The following is a 17,234-nucleotide window of genomic DNA, read 5'->3' on the forward strand; positions in this document are numbered from 1 at the left end:
GATCCTATGTACAGATACATGTGAGTAGGGATGAAATGTCACACAGGTTTCTTGGCGCAATGTGATACAACTCAGAGCTGCCACAAGCTAGGAGTCGTGTGTCTGGAGCAGCTTTGTTGTTGTCAAAAATTCTCTGGATTTTTCATAACATGGTGTTCTATGTCTTTTCAAAGCATAGGCGTAATATTTGGTCGATCTTGCATGATCCGTTTGCTTACCTTCCTTGATTATGCAAGATTACAGAAACCAGAAGCATTTTAGAAGGTACTTGCAGTGAACTGCAATGAATGCAGTCAACAGGCATGCATTCTGCAGATGAAGATCAATTTTTTTATTCTTTCTCACATGTTGACATCAGGTGAGAACAAGGTCCGTTTTACCTTCTACAGATGCTTCAGGTAGTGTATTCTCTCCCTGCCATGAATTCACAAATGCATGTCTTTTAATAACTGTGGGTATCACGTGAACTTTTATATGCTTCTGTTCCAAATGCATAAACAGGAATAACCTGGAATAACCAGGGCAGAGGCAGTGGAAATTATGCTTGTGTTACTTTTACTCCATAGTTTGAAATCTTCCTTAGCAACGTGCTTGAGACTTAAAACTTAGCTTATTAAATGGAAGGAGAGAACCCGATGGAATATGCGGTTTTCATACCCTTGCTGTTTGTATGTGCAAGAACATGTTTCGTTGTTCTCCTTTTCGGGCAGAATAAAAGACTTTTCAGTAAAGCTGAATTACATTTTCTTGCTCCATTTTATTGCAATGGCATGTGTATTTCAGTTGATGTAACTTTATGTACTTGGTACTAAAGCAATGAGGCAAATAGATGTATTAACAGAGGAAAGGAGAAGAAAATGCTGTTTCAGGAGTCAGAAAAGTCTCGGTTGCTAATTTTAAACTTTCTTCTATATGGTAAACTATAAACAGGCAGTAAAAACATTTAATTTGCAAATTACACAGTTCTAGATTGGTTTTAAGTTGGATTTTTTTTTCCTTGTGTAGTCAGGTTTTTGTAGCGTTTTTACCAAAATATTTTCAGTATTATGATTAGAGACTTTGCCTGGTAGAGTTAAGTAATAAAGTTGCTCATTTCCTACCGGAATGGTAGCATTTCAGATGAAAGGAGATAAAAGTGGGGCATAATAAATCATAATAAATGCAAGTAAGAAGTAAAAAGATGTAGGCAAGAGAAACTAATTAAAACACTGTTTTGGTGACCAGTTTCAGATAGTAGATAAAGTTTTAAAAATCTGATAAGACAATCCATAGATCAATAGATAAAATGCAGAAATACTTTATATGTTTCTGCCCTTTTCTTTCAAAAAAAACCAATGGGATATTGTCATCCTATGGGGTGCTGAAAAGCGAGTCCTGTTCTGACTCATTGCTTCTCAAAACCATCTTCTGTCCTGTTCTTCTCTTCATTCTTTCGTTTCCAGTTATATTTTCTCTATTAAGACATTACAGCAGGATGAGTGCCTCTGATTTCAGAGATACAAATCGATCTGTAAAAGTAAACAATCTCTTCCATTATTTGCCCACCTTTTACAGTATTTTGTTTACCCTGCCAGTCTTCTGAGAATGTAATGTTCCTTCCCAGTGATTTCATGTAATAGCAAGTTTTCTTAGAAGATGCAGCACTACTCCCTAGTGTTACTGTAGTTAGGACACTGGCTTTATTAAAAAAACAAAAAAAAAACCCAAAAAAACCCCAAACAAACCAAAAAACCCCCACCCAAACAAACAAAAAAACCCAAAAAGAAACAATCTCTCCTGCTGTTCTACTGAACATGACTGGCTTTGACCTTTAATACTCTGAATATGCTACAGAGACGCCTGAAAATCAGACCAGAGTCTCATATATAAGCAGCAAGTGCTTTCCAAGGTCAGAGGTTTGGACTTTATTGTATAATGCTAGTAGAGAACTCTATTACTATTTTGCATGGTGATTTTTAATTATTTTCAAAGTGGTGCCAGACAATGTGTAAAGAGAATATACAAGTATATAAATGAATTAAGTGGTGATATTTCTGCAGCTGAGTGATTAGTCTGGTAGTTAAACCACTCTAGAAGGTAGGATGGAGAGCTTCCTGCTAATTACTGAAAAATTATTCTTTTATTGTAGTATGGCTCATATTTTTCATTTTCTGATGGATTCTGCATTGCTTCTTGTTTCCCCAAAAACTATTCCCCTGTGACGGCAGTCTTCATCTGCAATCAGTAATTAATAACTTCTGCAGTATAACATTGCAACAGATCAAACTGCAGAGCTGCGGTGGGTCCCCGCTGGGTACCTGTGGGATAATGAGGACGAGCCTTTCTGAATGCCTCAGCATGTCCCACAGGTTACGTCCCTTCCCGAGGTGCTCCCAGCCCAATGCCATCCCGCTCGTACGGCGTGTTGGACAGCACAAAGACAACCGAGTTTCTGAAGGTCTATATTTGCAATAAATGAACATATGTGCTTAGAAAGCATTGATAAACCATTTCATTTTAATTACAGAAATTATGTGTGTCACAGATTTATGACTTGCAGTGGTTGTGATGTAAGAGGGCAAAATTTGGTCTAAATTAATTTTATATGTAAAATAGTTGGGGTTTGGTTTTTTTTTTTTGGTAAATCTTAAAATCCAAATTGCATAGCTGTTTTCATCCTAATCTAGAATAGTGTGTGTCCTCTGGGGTGCTGTCAGCTCTTGGTTCTTCCTTTTATGACTCAGGGGGATTGTGCTAGGGGCAGCTAATGAATCTATATTGTTATGGAGGGAAGAGAAAGATGCTTAAAAGGCCTGAAACGAATTGCAGGGCATGCTATTTTGATCTCCCAGTGAAATCGGTTTGGCCGTGGTTGTATGTGACCTCCACAACTGGTCCAGCAGAAGGATCTGAACTTATTCTGTGTGTGAAGTGTAGGCCCTGAGATATACCTGCACAGAAATTCAGCTGGAAAGCTGAAAACAGCCCTTTTAAGAAACTCTCCTATGAGCTTTATGTGCAGTAACGAAGAATAATACAACAATATCTTATTGCAGCATTAAATGTATTTAAATGAAGCACTGAAATTCTAATCACTGTTGTTCATGTTCTGACTGTAACAGCTGTTGCTTTTCAATATTAAAAAATATTATATTTTGCGAAATAGCTACTGTTGGTCAACTCACTACTCCTATTATGTTCCGTTATAAAGACAGACTTATTTTAAAGACTGTGTGTTAGTATCCTTTACAAGGTTATAAACAAACATTTTTTTTTTAAATTGTCTTCTGTTTGGTTTTATTATGGAAAAATACATGGTTTATTCATGGAAAAATCTTTCCTAGTATAGTACCTCAATCTTAGTTTGTATTGAATGTTATATCTAGCTTAATTTAAGGATATAATGAGGCCATACTTTCTTGGATCTTGAGTCACCAGTTAGGGAAAGTTAATTTAGATTTATGATAAAATACTGTTGCTCTGTAATTTTGCATTTATATATACTCGGTAGCATTTGTTTCCCGTCTTACACGGCTTAAAAAGATCACAGAAGACGTGAAACCAGGCAGAGCACTGGGTCAATATGCCGAGGTGCAAAGTGCTTGCCTTCGCTCAGAGCTTGGCGGTATTACAAGGGATTCTGCCACAGGGAGATGGTTGAGGGGTTTCTCTTCTGTTTGATAAGATATATATCCATTTTCTGAATAGCTGCGTTATTAGCATTATTTTACGGTTGGTTAGAGGAGCTCAGTAGTATCGTGATGCTATTTTCATCAGAGCCTTCATTTCGGAAGAAACAGTGGCTTAAAGACCTATTTTTAAGTTATGCTTATGACTCCTTTTTGGTTATCAAAATTAGGGTAGCATAAGCCTAGCATAAGAACAAAATTAGCCATAGGATCTGTTTAATTATGTTCTTGTAAATTAGTTCACTTCAGTCCTAATTCTGTCATCCTCCCTCGTGTTGAACAGCCATTTCTTTTGCAACTGATTCACTGAAATTGCTGAACTTAGTTGCCTACTAAAAGATTTGATATCAGGGTTTAAGAACTTGAAACCCCTGTATATTTAGTCTTTTCTGTTTCCTAATATCAGCTCACCTTTCTTTCAAAAACAGATCTTGAAAACTCCAGGACGAAAATGAGAAGCGCGGTGTCAGTTCGAGAGGGGCAGGGAGTCGTGCTGCTCTGCGGACCACCCCCCCGGGCGGGAGGTAAGGGACCTTCCAGGCTTTGTGCTTCAACCAGAGCGGATTGACTGTAAAGTGGAATATCTCCCTGGAAATGCAGAAGAGAGGGCAAGAATGAAACCTGGTTTCTGAAGTAAATAGAGAGAGAAAACAAACCAAAAGAGGGTGAGGGAAGTACTTAGGAGGATTTACTTTTATCTTGAAATGCCTTTCTAGCTCCTCATAATTTCTGTGCACTTAACATGTCTGATTTTTATATTTCCAGTAATTAATTGAGTATCTTCCAGAGTTAAATTCTGCCCAATCTCACAATTGCCGAGCCTCGATGAATCTGGTTTTCTCTATGACTAGACAACTGCAAAGACTAGATTGTTGTCCTTAATTATGCTGGTGTCTGCCTGTTTTCTTGCAATCAAGACATTTGATAGTGTAATGTAATGATGCTGGCATAACTTAAAACACTGCTGTCTTGAGGGAGGCGATAAAACTGCATGTGTGGATTCTTGGTGGACCAAAAGTTGCAAGTACGTTTTATCATTCATTCTGCATCTTCAGTCTTTGACTAATTGCTATTGAGCCTCAAGTAATACTTGAAAGTAACTGGTTTTATTTGTTTTTAATTGATATGGAGCCTCATTATTGAAGGACTGTGATATTAAACATTAGATTTGATTGCAAAGACAAGGTAATATAAGCTAAACATTGAATACAGTAATGTAGGTATTGTGGCTTCTTAAATTTGGCAGAGTCCAAGCAGACACGGCCATAAAGTGGCAATTTTACAACTGTCTGAGCTTGCAGAATTTTTCTCTCTCTAAACTGATACATACTCTTAAATCATCTTTATAGCCTTACGACAGCTTTGTCTTTTCAGCTGCTGAGAAAATGGGTCATTCTCCCAGCTATCTATAAGAATTAGAATGATTAAATTTTGTTTCTATATGCAGTCCAAAGTCTGAATGACCCCAGCCATTCTTATACTCGCATCTCTTGCATGGGTATGCACCCAGAGGTGATCGCCAAACTGACTACAGCTCTGCCTGACTCTTGCAATGTTTAAGTTTGAGGTGTTAAACAGGAGGGGATACAAAACACGCTCATATTGCTAAGAACGGTGGTTCAAATCAACACATGGAAGGGGTGAGAATTTCTTTTGCAATCAGCAGATGGGATATGATTGACACCCCCCACACTAATTGTGTTATTCATGCAAAAAAGAGAGAGCCGAGGGCTCCCTGAATTATCAAATGGAGTTGAGAATTGGTACCAGAATTATTTAAAATCTTTGGACTTGTCTGAGCTGGAGGATTAGCCATTAAAGTTTTCATGAGACGTGGAGCAAGGTGGAAGAAATCCTTCCTCTGCTTTTTTCACTAAAATAAACCTATAGCACGGTGACATCAAGCATACAGTGCCTCTAGATCTGGCATGGTAGGATGCAGATCGGTAAGTCTTAGATAAAATATCCCATCCGTTAAGCAGTAGTAGTTTGTTAGGAACAGCAGGGATGGTTTAGGAACAGCTGACCTGGCCTGAGGGCTGTTCAGCCCTTTCCAGATCGGTGATCTGACTTTTTTTTTTTCTTTGATTCTGTATTTGTTGCACTGAGCTATCAAATAATTTCAGACAATACTAACGCTAAAAACCTTCTCAAATACCTTGTTTTCTCTTCCCCTTTAGCCCCTGAAATATTGTTCTTTTGTGTTCTGTCATGCCGTGCAATTTCTAAGTTCTTGCTAGCTTAATTGCACTTATTTCTTACATTCTCTGTAAGGAGTCTTCAAGAAGAGACTAGATTAAATTGTGATTATTCCTCCATATACAGCATTCCAGTTACAATAGAAACCAATGTTCATCCCAAAAGAAATACCGGTTCATAGTATGGAAAAAGGAAATTGCTTCCCTTCTACAATTTGGCATATTTTTTCTTTGCTTATCTTAGCCACAGATATTTATGTAAGTAATATGAATATCCTCTTTCAAAGGGGAGCAAATTATTCATGCAGTTAACGGTACTTTTGTCTTTTTGAAGTTTGCAGTTCCAGTTCCATCAGGGTATGGACATCTACCGTTTAAACCAGCAATGAAACTCCATTTAACTTCATACACATCGGCTCATATGCTGAGCTTGTATTTTACCTTTGTTTCTGCGATGGCTGTTGGTGTACAGGGGGAGGAAGAAGGTGCTCGATATTTCCAGTTGGGGGTGCACAGATCAGTTTTATATTTCTGTCATTAAACACAAGCTGTATCACAAACCACTTTGATATTTTCTTCAGAGTTAGCGCATTTTCCCTTTTTGGCATTCCCTTTTTTTAGCAGTCTTGTTTGAGATTTACTGAATGGGAGATTCAATAAATGACTGGCTTTGTGTGTGAAGACTTCCCTCCAAATATTTTACTAATTCAACTGTTTTTTGTGTTAGATAATGTAAGTTGTATTACAATTGACCAGTGATTTTTGGATAACTGAGATGGTCATCTGTCATCGTCCTGCATGACTGTACTTCTGTATATAATTTTAATTCTGATACAGAGAACCTTTTAAAATACGCTATTTTTTCCACAAATCAGTAAATCATCTCACCCACATACTCAAAAGATAAAATGACATCTAAAATTGATTTATGTAGATCTCCTGCTATCTTTTTTAAATGTTATAATCATTAAATTCTACTCAACTCTCTACAGCTATTTTGATTTACTGTGTTACTGTTATGTCTTTGATGGTTTTAAAGGACTGTTGATATAACAAATCTCAACATACAAAACTTAATATTGGACACACTTAACATGCAGCTGGTTAAAAAACATTCATGCGATGCTAATTTTTTTCCGTTCTGCCAAGAATGGAAAAGGCTAGACATATGGAGATCTAAAAATGATTTTTCTCTACTATTGATTTTGTTCCAAAATCGGTGTCGAAGGAGTGACAAAGCCCTGAGTAAAGCAAATCTGCAAGTTCCTTTAGGGTTTTACCTACTGTTACTACTGTATGTGGATCTTGATTATCATGTAGCTTGTCTTCAGCTATTATTTCTATTTGCTAGATATGGCGATTTATTTGTTTAGTACAGTCAGTTTTACTAACCTGACATTGATTTTGGATTTACGAGGTATATTCTGCTCTTCGGGAGAGGAGGAAGCAATGAGGCATAGTCCTTTTTATGTTGTCTGTGGTGGCTTCAGGGCTGCTTTATACGCAGAGAAAAAGATGATTTTTAATGGTAGAAGTGAAGATTTGCTTGATGGTTATTCAGACATTTCAAAGAATTCAGGCTTGTCTGGAAAAACTAGGCATTAGTTTTATGCTGGTGGATATACTCCCTGTTATCTTGTTACTATGTGGAATATGACCATAACCCACAAGAACTTAAGTAAATGGCAAGAACATTGTGGAATCAACAAGCTGTTGCTTGGAAATTGCAAGGGAATTCTACTTGTCTTATATCACACGAGGCTAATCGTGACTTTGTGTTCCTATTTCATGCAATATGGCAAGGATATTTCTACATATATAAAGCAGCAAGAATATGTCCTCCCTCTTACTATCATGCCCTGATAAATGTAGACTTAATCGATAAATGAGACCATATTTGAAGGATAGGGATCAATTTAGCTTATAGCATATCATTTTTGAAGTTGTGACATGCTGATATGAAATGATATTAGATCATGGAAAAACAGATCCCAATTTATTGCTCACTGTTTGGTGTGACAGATCATTCAGTGAATAATGTCATGTCTGTTGCAAATTAGTATTTAGACTTTTGCTCATGTTTCTTGTATTGCCATTTGGAGACCTGCAAGTTCCAGCAAGACTGTGCTTCATGAATAACATAGCATGGGAAGTATCTCATATGCCAGAAATATTTTGATGATTTGATTATTTCTTTTCTGTGACTCTTGAATATCAACATGCTATTTTTCAGGGAAGATCTTCAGGGGAAATTTAATTGATTTTACTTATTTGGCTTTGGAAACATTTCATACCCTTAAAACAAAGCAAAACCAAACTGACAGAACTCCAGAATACAGTTTCTTTTCTACTGCCCATCAGTGTGTTTTCAGGAGGTGGAAAGCATCCTGGTTTTGCACCTTTACTTTTTGCTCTTGTTGCAGATTGTGGATGACACTCATCTGGGCATGAGCAATAAATCATACTTGCAGTAGGCACATTATGAGGTTTTTGCACAAAAATGCATTCTAAGGAGAATAGGACGTTGAATATTGTAAAAGCAATGGCCTTAAAAATGGTTCCATAGTGTTCTTGAGCTGTTTTCAATCTGTCAAAGAGAAATGGTATTTTTATTTAAAAATATATTTTGCAATAGTCCTACTGGTGTCGTCGTCATCATCTGCACAAATTTCAGCTGACAGTTTGAAATCAAATGGTACCTGAGACACTTACATTTGTCCATATGAGGGACTATAATACACGTTCACAGCTGGATTTTACAGTGATTTCTATCTGAGTATTATTTTCACTACCAGTAACAAACCAATGCTACAGAGACACTCTTTCTGTTCTGCACTTTATCAAATGCAGTCTTTCTAAATCACTTTTTCTTTTGATAAACCTGTGTTCCAGGCTGAAGTAAACCAGACTGAAATTAGTATATCCTTATTTATATATTTGTGCAACATCTGCAGCTACTTTACAGTACATGTTTTTAAGCTAGTGTGGAGGTGTGTAACTGGCCTAAGAAACTTTTAGCAAAAGATGCGTGATTCCAGTTTGGGAAAGGGCAAATTGGACAAGCAAGGTGTCACTCCAAATTCTTACAGAATTCTTTAACTCCATGTTTCATTATGCATATCAATGGCACTGAACATATGAATGTATTAGTATTTCTATTTTATTTCTTAGATATTTGATCTTCTATCCCTTTTGTAAGTCTTAAATTAAGAGATGTTATCTAGATTGTGAAGGATAGCCTCATAGCCAGGTAGTCAGTAGAGCATAAAGCCTGAAAACATCTATGATCAGTAATATTAGCTCTCGTAAATTTTGCACTACATCTTGAATACCCATTGCAAAATGATTATGGGAATATTGCAGATTTTATTTTGTTTTTAAGGAAAGATTCTGGCCTTCAATCATTCATATTTTTTTTTATTAAAGTAGCGTTCCCAAGTATACAAATCGGAGAACAAAACAATATTTTTGAATCTCAGTATTTTAAAGCTAAGTTATTCTTTTCATTAGTGGGGTGAGAGAGCATGTCAGAACCTATAGTCTGTGCAGTGAGGGGTACAATTTCACCTATAGCCCAAGGAGGACTTTTGCATAAGATTGGATCAGCTCCTGCTGGCTGCAGTACATATGATTTCCACTAAAGATTCACTAAGAGTTGAGTAAGTATAGTAGTAGCATATATAATGTAGGCTGTTGTGGGAGAGAGCAAAGCGTAGAGCAGACTTTTGTGGGAATAAGTTTCATCAGCAAAATATATGTGGGCACTCCAGAAGACCTCGAAAGACTATAGGGTGTGCACTTTATTGCTGATACCTGCTCTCATTAGCCCTCTTTCCTGAACCTGAATAAACTGAAAGAGGCAGCAATACGAGATAAGAGTCTTTTAATGGGAAACTATGCCTCTTGATGGTGGGGTATTTGGAAGAAGGTGGGGATGGAAGGAAAGAGGGAGAGGTAGATTGGGAAGAACCAGATTGCAAGAAAAAAGTTCAGGTCGAGCCTTTTCACTTAGCTAGTCTCAGGTATGCCTTGGGAAAAAGAGGAGAAAATTGGAGAAAATAACTTGAGTTTGGCCCTCTACCAAGATTATTTTTATCCCTAAATTGTTACTGTGGGGTTTTTCTCCTCCAGCTCTTTATTATCTTCTCTACTAAAATATTTGAGTTTTTCTTTGGAAACAGGATAATTGATTAGGAAGAGGCAGGAGGGAGATGGCTGCAGTCCCAGCACACAGTCATAGCTGATCATTACACTCTTAACAAGAGTACTGAAAGTAATTTTTGTTTTTCACAGGGGTTTACCAAGTACCTTCTCCTAAATGAGTGCAAGACTACCAAATGAAATTTGTCACTAATTACTACTTCCACCTATAAACATTAGTACATTCCTTTGAAAATTTACTCTTGGGTATTTCCATTAGTTTCCCTTAGTTTATCTCCCTAATATTTAACATTCAGAAGAAATCAGATGTGTTTTAGTTGAGCAATAAACTAAACTATCATCTTTTTATCCTCAAAATTATTATAGGCAGGAAGCAATTTAAAATACTTTCAACTATTGAAAAAGCACAACAGAATTGTTAGAAACGCTCTGAGCAATTAAATGTAAAGTTCTAGGGAGGTGATTAAAAGAACAATTTGTCATTTGAAATGGATATGGCTAATGGGTATGTATTTAAATATTGCTTCCTAAAGCAGTTTTTTACTTCTCTGCGTACTTCCAGAGTACAAACAATTTGATCGGAGCCAGGACACTTTGAATGACACAACTAGTCTGAAACAGTTAGTTCAGAAATGTGATAAAGAGAAACTAATCCATCATCCTGCACAGCTACAGGGAAGTGAAATTGGGTTTTAATTCAGCACTGGAACCCAAATGCAGCAAAGTATTTTGTTACTCTCCCATTAGCATCTGGGCTTCCTTTGGAGCAACAAGGAACATTTAACCTGCTAGTTAAGGAGCACTTTTACATTACAAGGTCACGTTTGGTTTGAAACTTAACACTAGCTAATGGTCAAATCCCACATGTGACAGGAGGGAGCGAGGGAGAAAAGACAGACAGTAGGCAAGGCCATATTGCTGAACTGCTTTTCCAGTGGATGTGCTGTTTGAAAATGTACTTACCATGAGGGGGGGTTTTTTTGTGGTATTAATAAAGAAATAACGCTGCCAGTCTTGAACATCTGTGTTTCCTAAGGATGAGCTTAGAAATGTTTACATTTTAATTACAATGGTGTGCTTTGCTTTTGATACTGCTTTGAAAGACTTAGAAAAACTCTACAAGTTGTCGAGTATAGAGAAAGACAGACCTTCAGTGGGCTATTTTACATCACCGGAGCTTTGTCACCTGTGGCAGCAATGCAAAGGTAACCAGCTAGTTTGTGTGATTACTACTTGGCCAGTCTATGGTTGTGGTGTAGTTGAGCGGGGCAATAGAGAAAAATACAATTCATGCTGCAACAATGTTTAAGGAATTGCATCTTTTTTTACATCACACTAGCTCATTTCAAAATCAGAAAATGAGTGGACTCTTACCATATTCCATTTAAAAATGAAAATTAGGTGTTAGCCTGAAGTAGGAACCTTGTAATTTCAGCTACTTGCAATTTCAGCTAAAACATTTCAATATTCTCATTAAATGTGTAGATTGAAATTGCAAGATATTACATAGGTCTCGCACTGCTCTCATTGTTTTGGGTTATTTCATACACAGGAGTTGCATGCCTAATTACCTGCACAGCATGGTGAAAACTGATCTTTTATATTTTATCTACAAAATAATTCACCTTTTATGCCAAAAAGATTAATGGTATACATTAGTTTCAAATCAGGGTGTTTCCATTATACTCTGGAATAAAATGAGTTTCTCAGGATACGTTGTTCACTTTTTGTAGCTGGACTCAGATTCCCGTCATGCAATTTACATTTTGTATAAACAAAAATATCTTCAGCCAAAAGAAGAGAGTTATTCTAAAGAGTTTGGGGGGAATTTCAGAAGCATTTATACATCTCCAAACATTTTTCCTCAAGTTGGGAAAACGTTACAACTATTTTAACCCTATACTCATTGTCTCACCTTACTCCTGGTGGCCACAATTCAAGCCCTATTATAGAGGTTTGTTTTGTAATTGTCATTATCTTTATATAGAAGACATTAACAAAAAGTAAACTACCAACCTACAGTTTATAGATAGACTGTGCTCTGAAGTGTGACTGCAGCTTTTGTGAACAGCTAAAGACTTTTGCATTATTAGTGGTATAACTAATTGCATGCGAACAGTTCAGGATGCCCCTCGGAAATACAGAGTCTGAGTTTTGTTTTGGTTTGATTTTCCCAGCTGAACACACTTAGGACAGTTTTTCAGTTTCTGGGTATTTAATGTGCTCAAGAAACCTAAAACCCTGAAATGATATACAATTTATTTTCAATAAAATTCTAAAGAGTTTTTTCAGCGTCAAAACAATATAATTTTTGACAGCAGCACCAAAAGACATTATAATATCCAGTTTACGTATATGTTAGGGGATCCCATATTGGAGTACATAAACACCTTGTCTTACACCTACAGTGCGTAATGTTTTTATTTGTAAAACAACCTTTAATGTTTGCAAAAGAAATGAGAAAGATGTGATTTATTTTATGGCAGAGATAAAGTATTACCTCTTGGGGTTTTTTTGGCTAAAGTCCAGGCACCAAGAGTAGCCTTGCAGCTGGTTGTGCTGGCTTTCCGAAGGAAGGACGGACTACTCAAGGCAGTGAAATAAGTGGCATAAAGTAACTAGAGTCTACCCAAGTAAGAAAAGAAAAGTAGTTAATGAGAAGTGCCCTGGTTTCGGCTGGGATAGAGTAATGTATGTACGATAAAATGCTTTATACCCCCTGGGGGCACTCGCATCCACAAGTACAGTGACCTAAACCCATAGCAGTGTAATCCTCTAAGGATTAGGCTGCAGTGAGGTAAGGACAGTTTACGTCTAGGTTAAGAGCATCCTCTGGGAGTTTAATGCACTTTTACCTCATGCAGATTAACTTCCTACTTTTAAATAATTTATTTGCACTTTCCTAGGGGTTCCTGTGCAGACAGACATACAGAGCTGTCCTCTGCAGTGTTGAAAAATTGACATTTCTGTGTGTGACTGCCCCACAAAACCATACCTGATTGCTTCGTGTCTGTGCCGTGAGAGCTTACTCCTTCCTGAGTGATGTTCATCCACAAACCGACAGGCTCTTCTCCATCTTCTGTCATTTCATCACAGTTTGAGATGAAACTGGGCCAAATGATGAACTACTTGGTTTCTTCCTTAATTATGGAATCTGTCATTATCCTCTCAAAATCAGTGTTACTTTTCCATTACTTTCACTCTTAACTGTAAGGTAGATAATTCAAAATAGCTAGTTGTTAACAAATTTCCACGTCTTTAATTGCAGTTTCTGTCATTGCTAAATTTTGTCTGATTACTTCCTTGCAAACAGTTTTTTAAAAGCCATATACCATCCTGCGGGTTAGGCAGAGTGCCAACTGAAGACAGAAAATACCAGGATATTTCAGCTTCCTGTTGTATCTCTATTACAGAACATTGTAAAATCTGAATTGGAGAACTGCATGAAATAGTATAGATTTGGGTATCAATGATTGACATGAAACTTCTTTTCTTTAAAAAATAAAAGATAAAACCTCTAACTATTGTTCAGTCAGCTTGATGCACTCAAAATCAAGTATTTTCCTTTCTTTTCAGAATTATTTATGGAAACATCCAGCTTCACTAATTGAAATCCAGCCAGTTTTGAACATAAGTTTAAATCTGTTTCAGAACAACACTGTTCACATCATTTGCTTTTGGCTATTTTAGAAATCTCACTTAGCTGTGAAATATGGGGCTAGCGGATACATGTTAAGCAGGTGTGTAGGAGTGATGGTCCAGAACAAAAGGAGCAAGAGATGACCTTCAGAATTTGTGCATTTAGTGGATCAAATAAGCTTTATGAATTGTCCTTCTCCTTTCGGTCATAGGTCTATATGCCTTCCCCCCACACACACACTTTTGTTTTGCTGACTTCCTGAATTCATTTATAGTTTTGGATTTCCACAACTACTGTTGTCTCTTAAATTCTGTTTACAAGAAAAAAAATTGCCCTGGTTCCATTCAGTGGTCTCCCACTGATGCGTTGCAGCCTCTCTTAGAGGCAATGTGTGATATAATTAAAAGCAATCTTTTCAAAAGCATGTACACGAGCTTAAGGCCGAACTTTGAACCCAGCTAAAAACTACTAAATGTGTGGGGCTTACCCCCTTATGTTCCTTTAGCAACATTAATTTTTTTTCTTACACAGGAAGTGAAGATATGTTTTTTTTTTAAGGCTCATAGATGGCAGGGAAAGACCATGGTAGGCCTCAAAGGCCATGCTGATTTAATTGTTGAATTTTGTAAAAATTTAAGTTTAAAAATGACAGGCAATTTTATAAGCGATTTTTAATTGAACACTTAGGTGCACAAAGTGCCTAGAACAGTATGAGCATGCTGAGTGTGTTGTGGCTTGTAGACTGCATGGTAAATAATAATCAAATAATGCAAAATAAAGAGAAGCAGCCAACCAAGATGTAGTAAACAAATAAAAATTGAGTAATAACTGTAATTTCCAATACCTTATCCATGTATGGTTGCCAAATAAGGAAGAAATGCATTGGAAAGCAAAGGCTTAGATCTCTGAGGAAGCCCAGGAGAGACATATTACTTCCATTTATAACAGAAAATCAACTGAAAACTTGTAATTGACAGAAAGGGAGTGAGTTTATGTCCCTTGAGGTGCCCTAGGATCAGCAACAGGCAAATGGTGTAAACATAATAAATCACAGGACAAGTTGTTTAATATGAATTTTTTTGGAAAATAAGAATACAATTTTGTAAAGTATGATAAATATAAAATGAGATATCGGCTGTGGGGCACTGGTAAAGAAACACCCTGCTCCTTTTTTAAGAGAGTCGATGAAAATATATGTTGAATGGGAAATTAGGTTTCCAGGAGTGCTTATTCATAGGCTGTTGAAGGATCCAATTAAACTGGAATACACTTTGCGTGGCTTTCATAATCATAATGACTGATTTCAATGAGTTTACTCTTGACTTAACCCAATATAATAGGAACGAAATCAAGCTGCTTATTTTCCTGCTGCGTATCCAGATCTGTACGTCCCCTTTGAATATTTTGAATAATGTCTTTCTTCTTATTATTTTATTCTAAAAAAAAAAAAAAAAAGAAAAGAAAATTTTGAGCTAAGGAAAACAAGTAGCTCAATAAATACCGGAACCAATAAAGCCTGGCTTCCCACGCTTTTGTGTCTCGTGGATGTCTGAGTTTGATGTAGAGCTGAAAATGTAAATTATTTTTTTTTTCTTACAGTTCCTGAATTGATACCTCGTTTGGTCTACAGCCTCTCCCTCAGCCTTGTGATCACTCTCTTCATCCAGCTGCTCTGTAGAAATGGAGTTATGCTTTATTTTCTGATCTTTCCCATTTAGCAAGACCATACAGTCTTTGCTCTCAAAGAGGTTGTGGTCCCCTTCAAACTCTTCTGGTGTACTCTGTCTTTTTTTCCTTTTTTAAAATTATTTTTTATTTTATTTTTTCTATTTGAAGTGGCCGATAGATATTGAATAGTGCCAGACCACAGCCAGAACGGTGCACAGATGCCACCTCCCTGCTGTGCAGTGCTTACTCAGCAAGCCCTCTCAGGTCAACAGCAAATCGTTGACACGTATATCTTGGTACTTGTGTTGTAAGATGGGAATAGCTGTACAGAATATTTTTTCTGTTGACTGTATGAACATTCTTTGGCTTGGCTATGAGACTCTTGTGGCACATCTCAAAAGTCTTACTGAAGTCAAGCTAGATCATAGGGTTTTACTTCCTGCTGCACTAACTACCCTGTCTTTTCTTGGCAAATCCTTGTTGGCCTTCCTTATCATAAATTAATTACACCTCTCGTTATGTAGGAAGGAACTTTTAGTGAAAGCCATTGTTTCATTTGAGGAGACACGCTGCAACTCCAGAAGGGTAGATGGCTGTTTTCAACAATAAATATTTCCAAATATGACAAAAGCTTAACTCTTGAGAAAAGTCCTGAGACTCTTAATTGTTCATACACACTGCTTCTGCAAGAGTATGTTGATGGAAGGAGTTTAAATATTGATAGAAGAAATTAAATGCAATTATGATAAGCCGTTTCATTTGATGCCCTTTTTGCATTAGCCAGTCCATAAATATTTTAATAATTTCATTTATTGAATTTTTTTTCATCTGCACAATCTTACCTTGTGTTAAATTGTCCTGTTGGCTTAGTGCTTTCCTGGATGCATATTCATACTCAACTGTGAGGGTTATGAAAATGCCTGCTCTGCATTTCATGACTGCATCCAAATTTATGCACTTTCAAATTAAACCTGTGCAAAAAGGGATGATCTCCATTTTGTAGGGGCAGTGTGAATGCTAAAAGATATTTTAATATGAAGGCAGGTCAATCAAGCTATAATCGTCTCTAATTAGCACTTGCAGAAGCTGTAATCTTTTTATAAACTTTCAGCTGAGCGGCACTTGGGTGAAAAATTATTTCTTGCCTGGAAAACCATTAAAAATTAATTTCCTTTGATTCTGTAGGATACAAATGAGACAAGCACATGGCCTTGCGCGGGAAGGGGTTTTTGCCAATTAAAATTGGACACACAGAGCTCAGTGGTGTTCAGAAAAAAAATTCTAATGCAGTTTTTGCCAAATCTCTTAGTTTATCTTTTGAAGTGTGGTTTGCTTTCAAATGGCCATAATGAATGGTAGTGAGGGCTATTTTGCCATATCATACAGAGATTTTTTTAATGGAATTTGTATGGATTTTTGTATGAAAAAAATAGTTTTGCTGTGTGGTGAGCCCTACTGGGAATTTATGCTTCTTTTGACATTCCTTTCACTTGCATACTCCTGTGCTGTTTCTGTCTGCAAAGTATCTAGCTGAGTTGTGAAGCAGTTACTGAATGAATAATGTTTCCATTTTAGCAAAGTTTGGTCTCACTTTTGCTGTCTGCTCCTATTTCCATGCATATTAAGTCTTAAAAAAAAAAAGAGTAGATAAAAAAATTATCCTTGCATAAAGCTCTCTGAATTTCTTTCACGTTTTTCTTCTGCTGGAGGAGATACTGCTTTGGTGAAAAAATGGTTTGTTTTGCCTTTTTTTGGTTTTGCTAGTTTCTGGTAATTTTTAAAATTTATTTTTCTCAGTCACTGGTTCTCTGGTCCTGTTTGTTACGTAATACAGTAATATATATTATGCAATATTGTCAAATACAATAATAAAATAAAGTGATCTTTGAAAAAAAATGT

The 17,234-nt window shown here is 36.7% G+C and overlaps 1 protein-coding gene across 1 annotated transcript in view; it reads left to right on the forward strand.

Moving 5' to 3' along the window:
• CNTN3 (contactin 3) overlaps window positions 1–17,234 on the forward strand; it is a 99,065-nt gene that overhangs the window by 40,864 nt on the left and 40,967 nt on the right. The window contains exon 3 of the mRNA XM_050904572.1: window positions 4,097–4,192. Within this exon, the coding sequence (XP_050760529.1) occupies window positions 4,097–4,192 (96 nt within the window). The remainder of the gene's footprint in view (window positions 1–4,096; window positions 4,193–17,234) is intronic.

The sequence above is a fragment of the Gymnogyps californianus genome, chromosome 13, assembly GCF_018139145.2.
Source record: "Gymnogyps californianus isolate 813 chromosome 13, ASM1813914v2, whole genome shotgun sequence".
NCBI classification, from domain to species: Eukaryota; Metazoa; Chordata; class Aves; order Accipitriformes; family Cathartidae; genus Gymnogyps; species Gymnogyps californianus.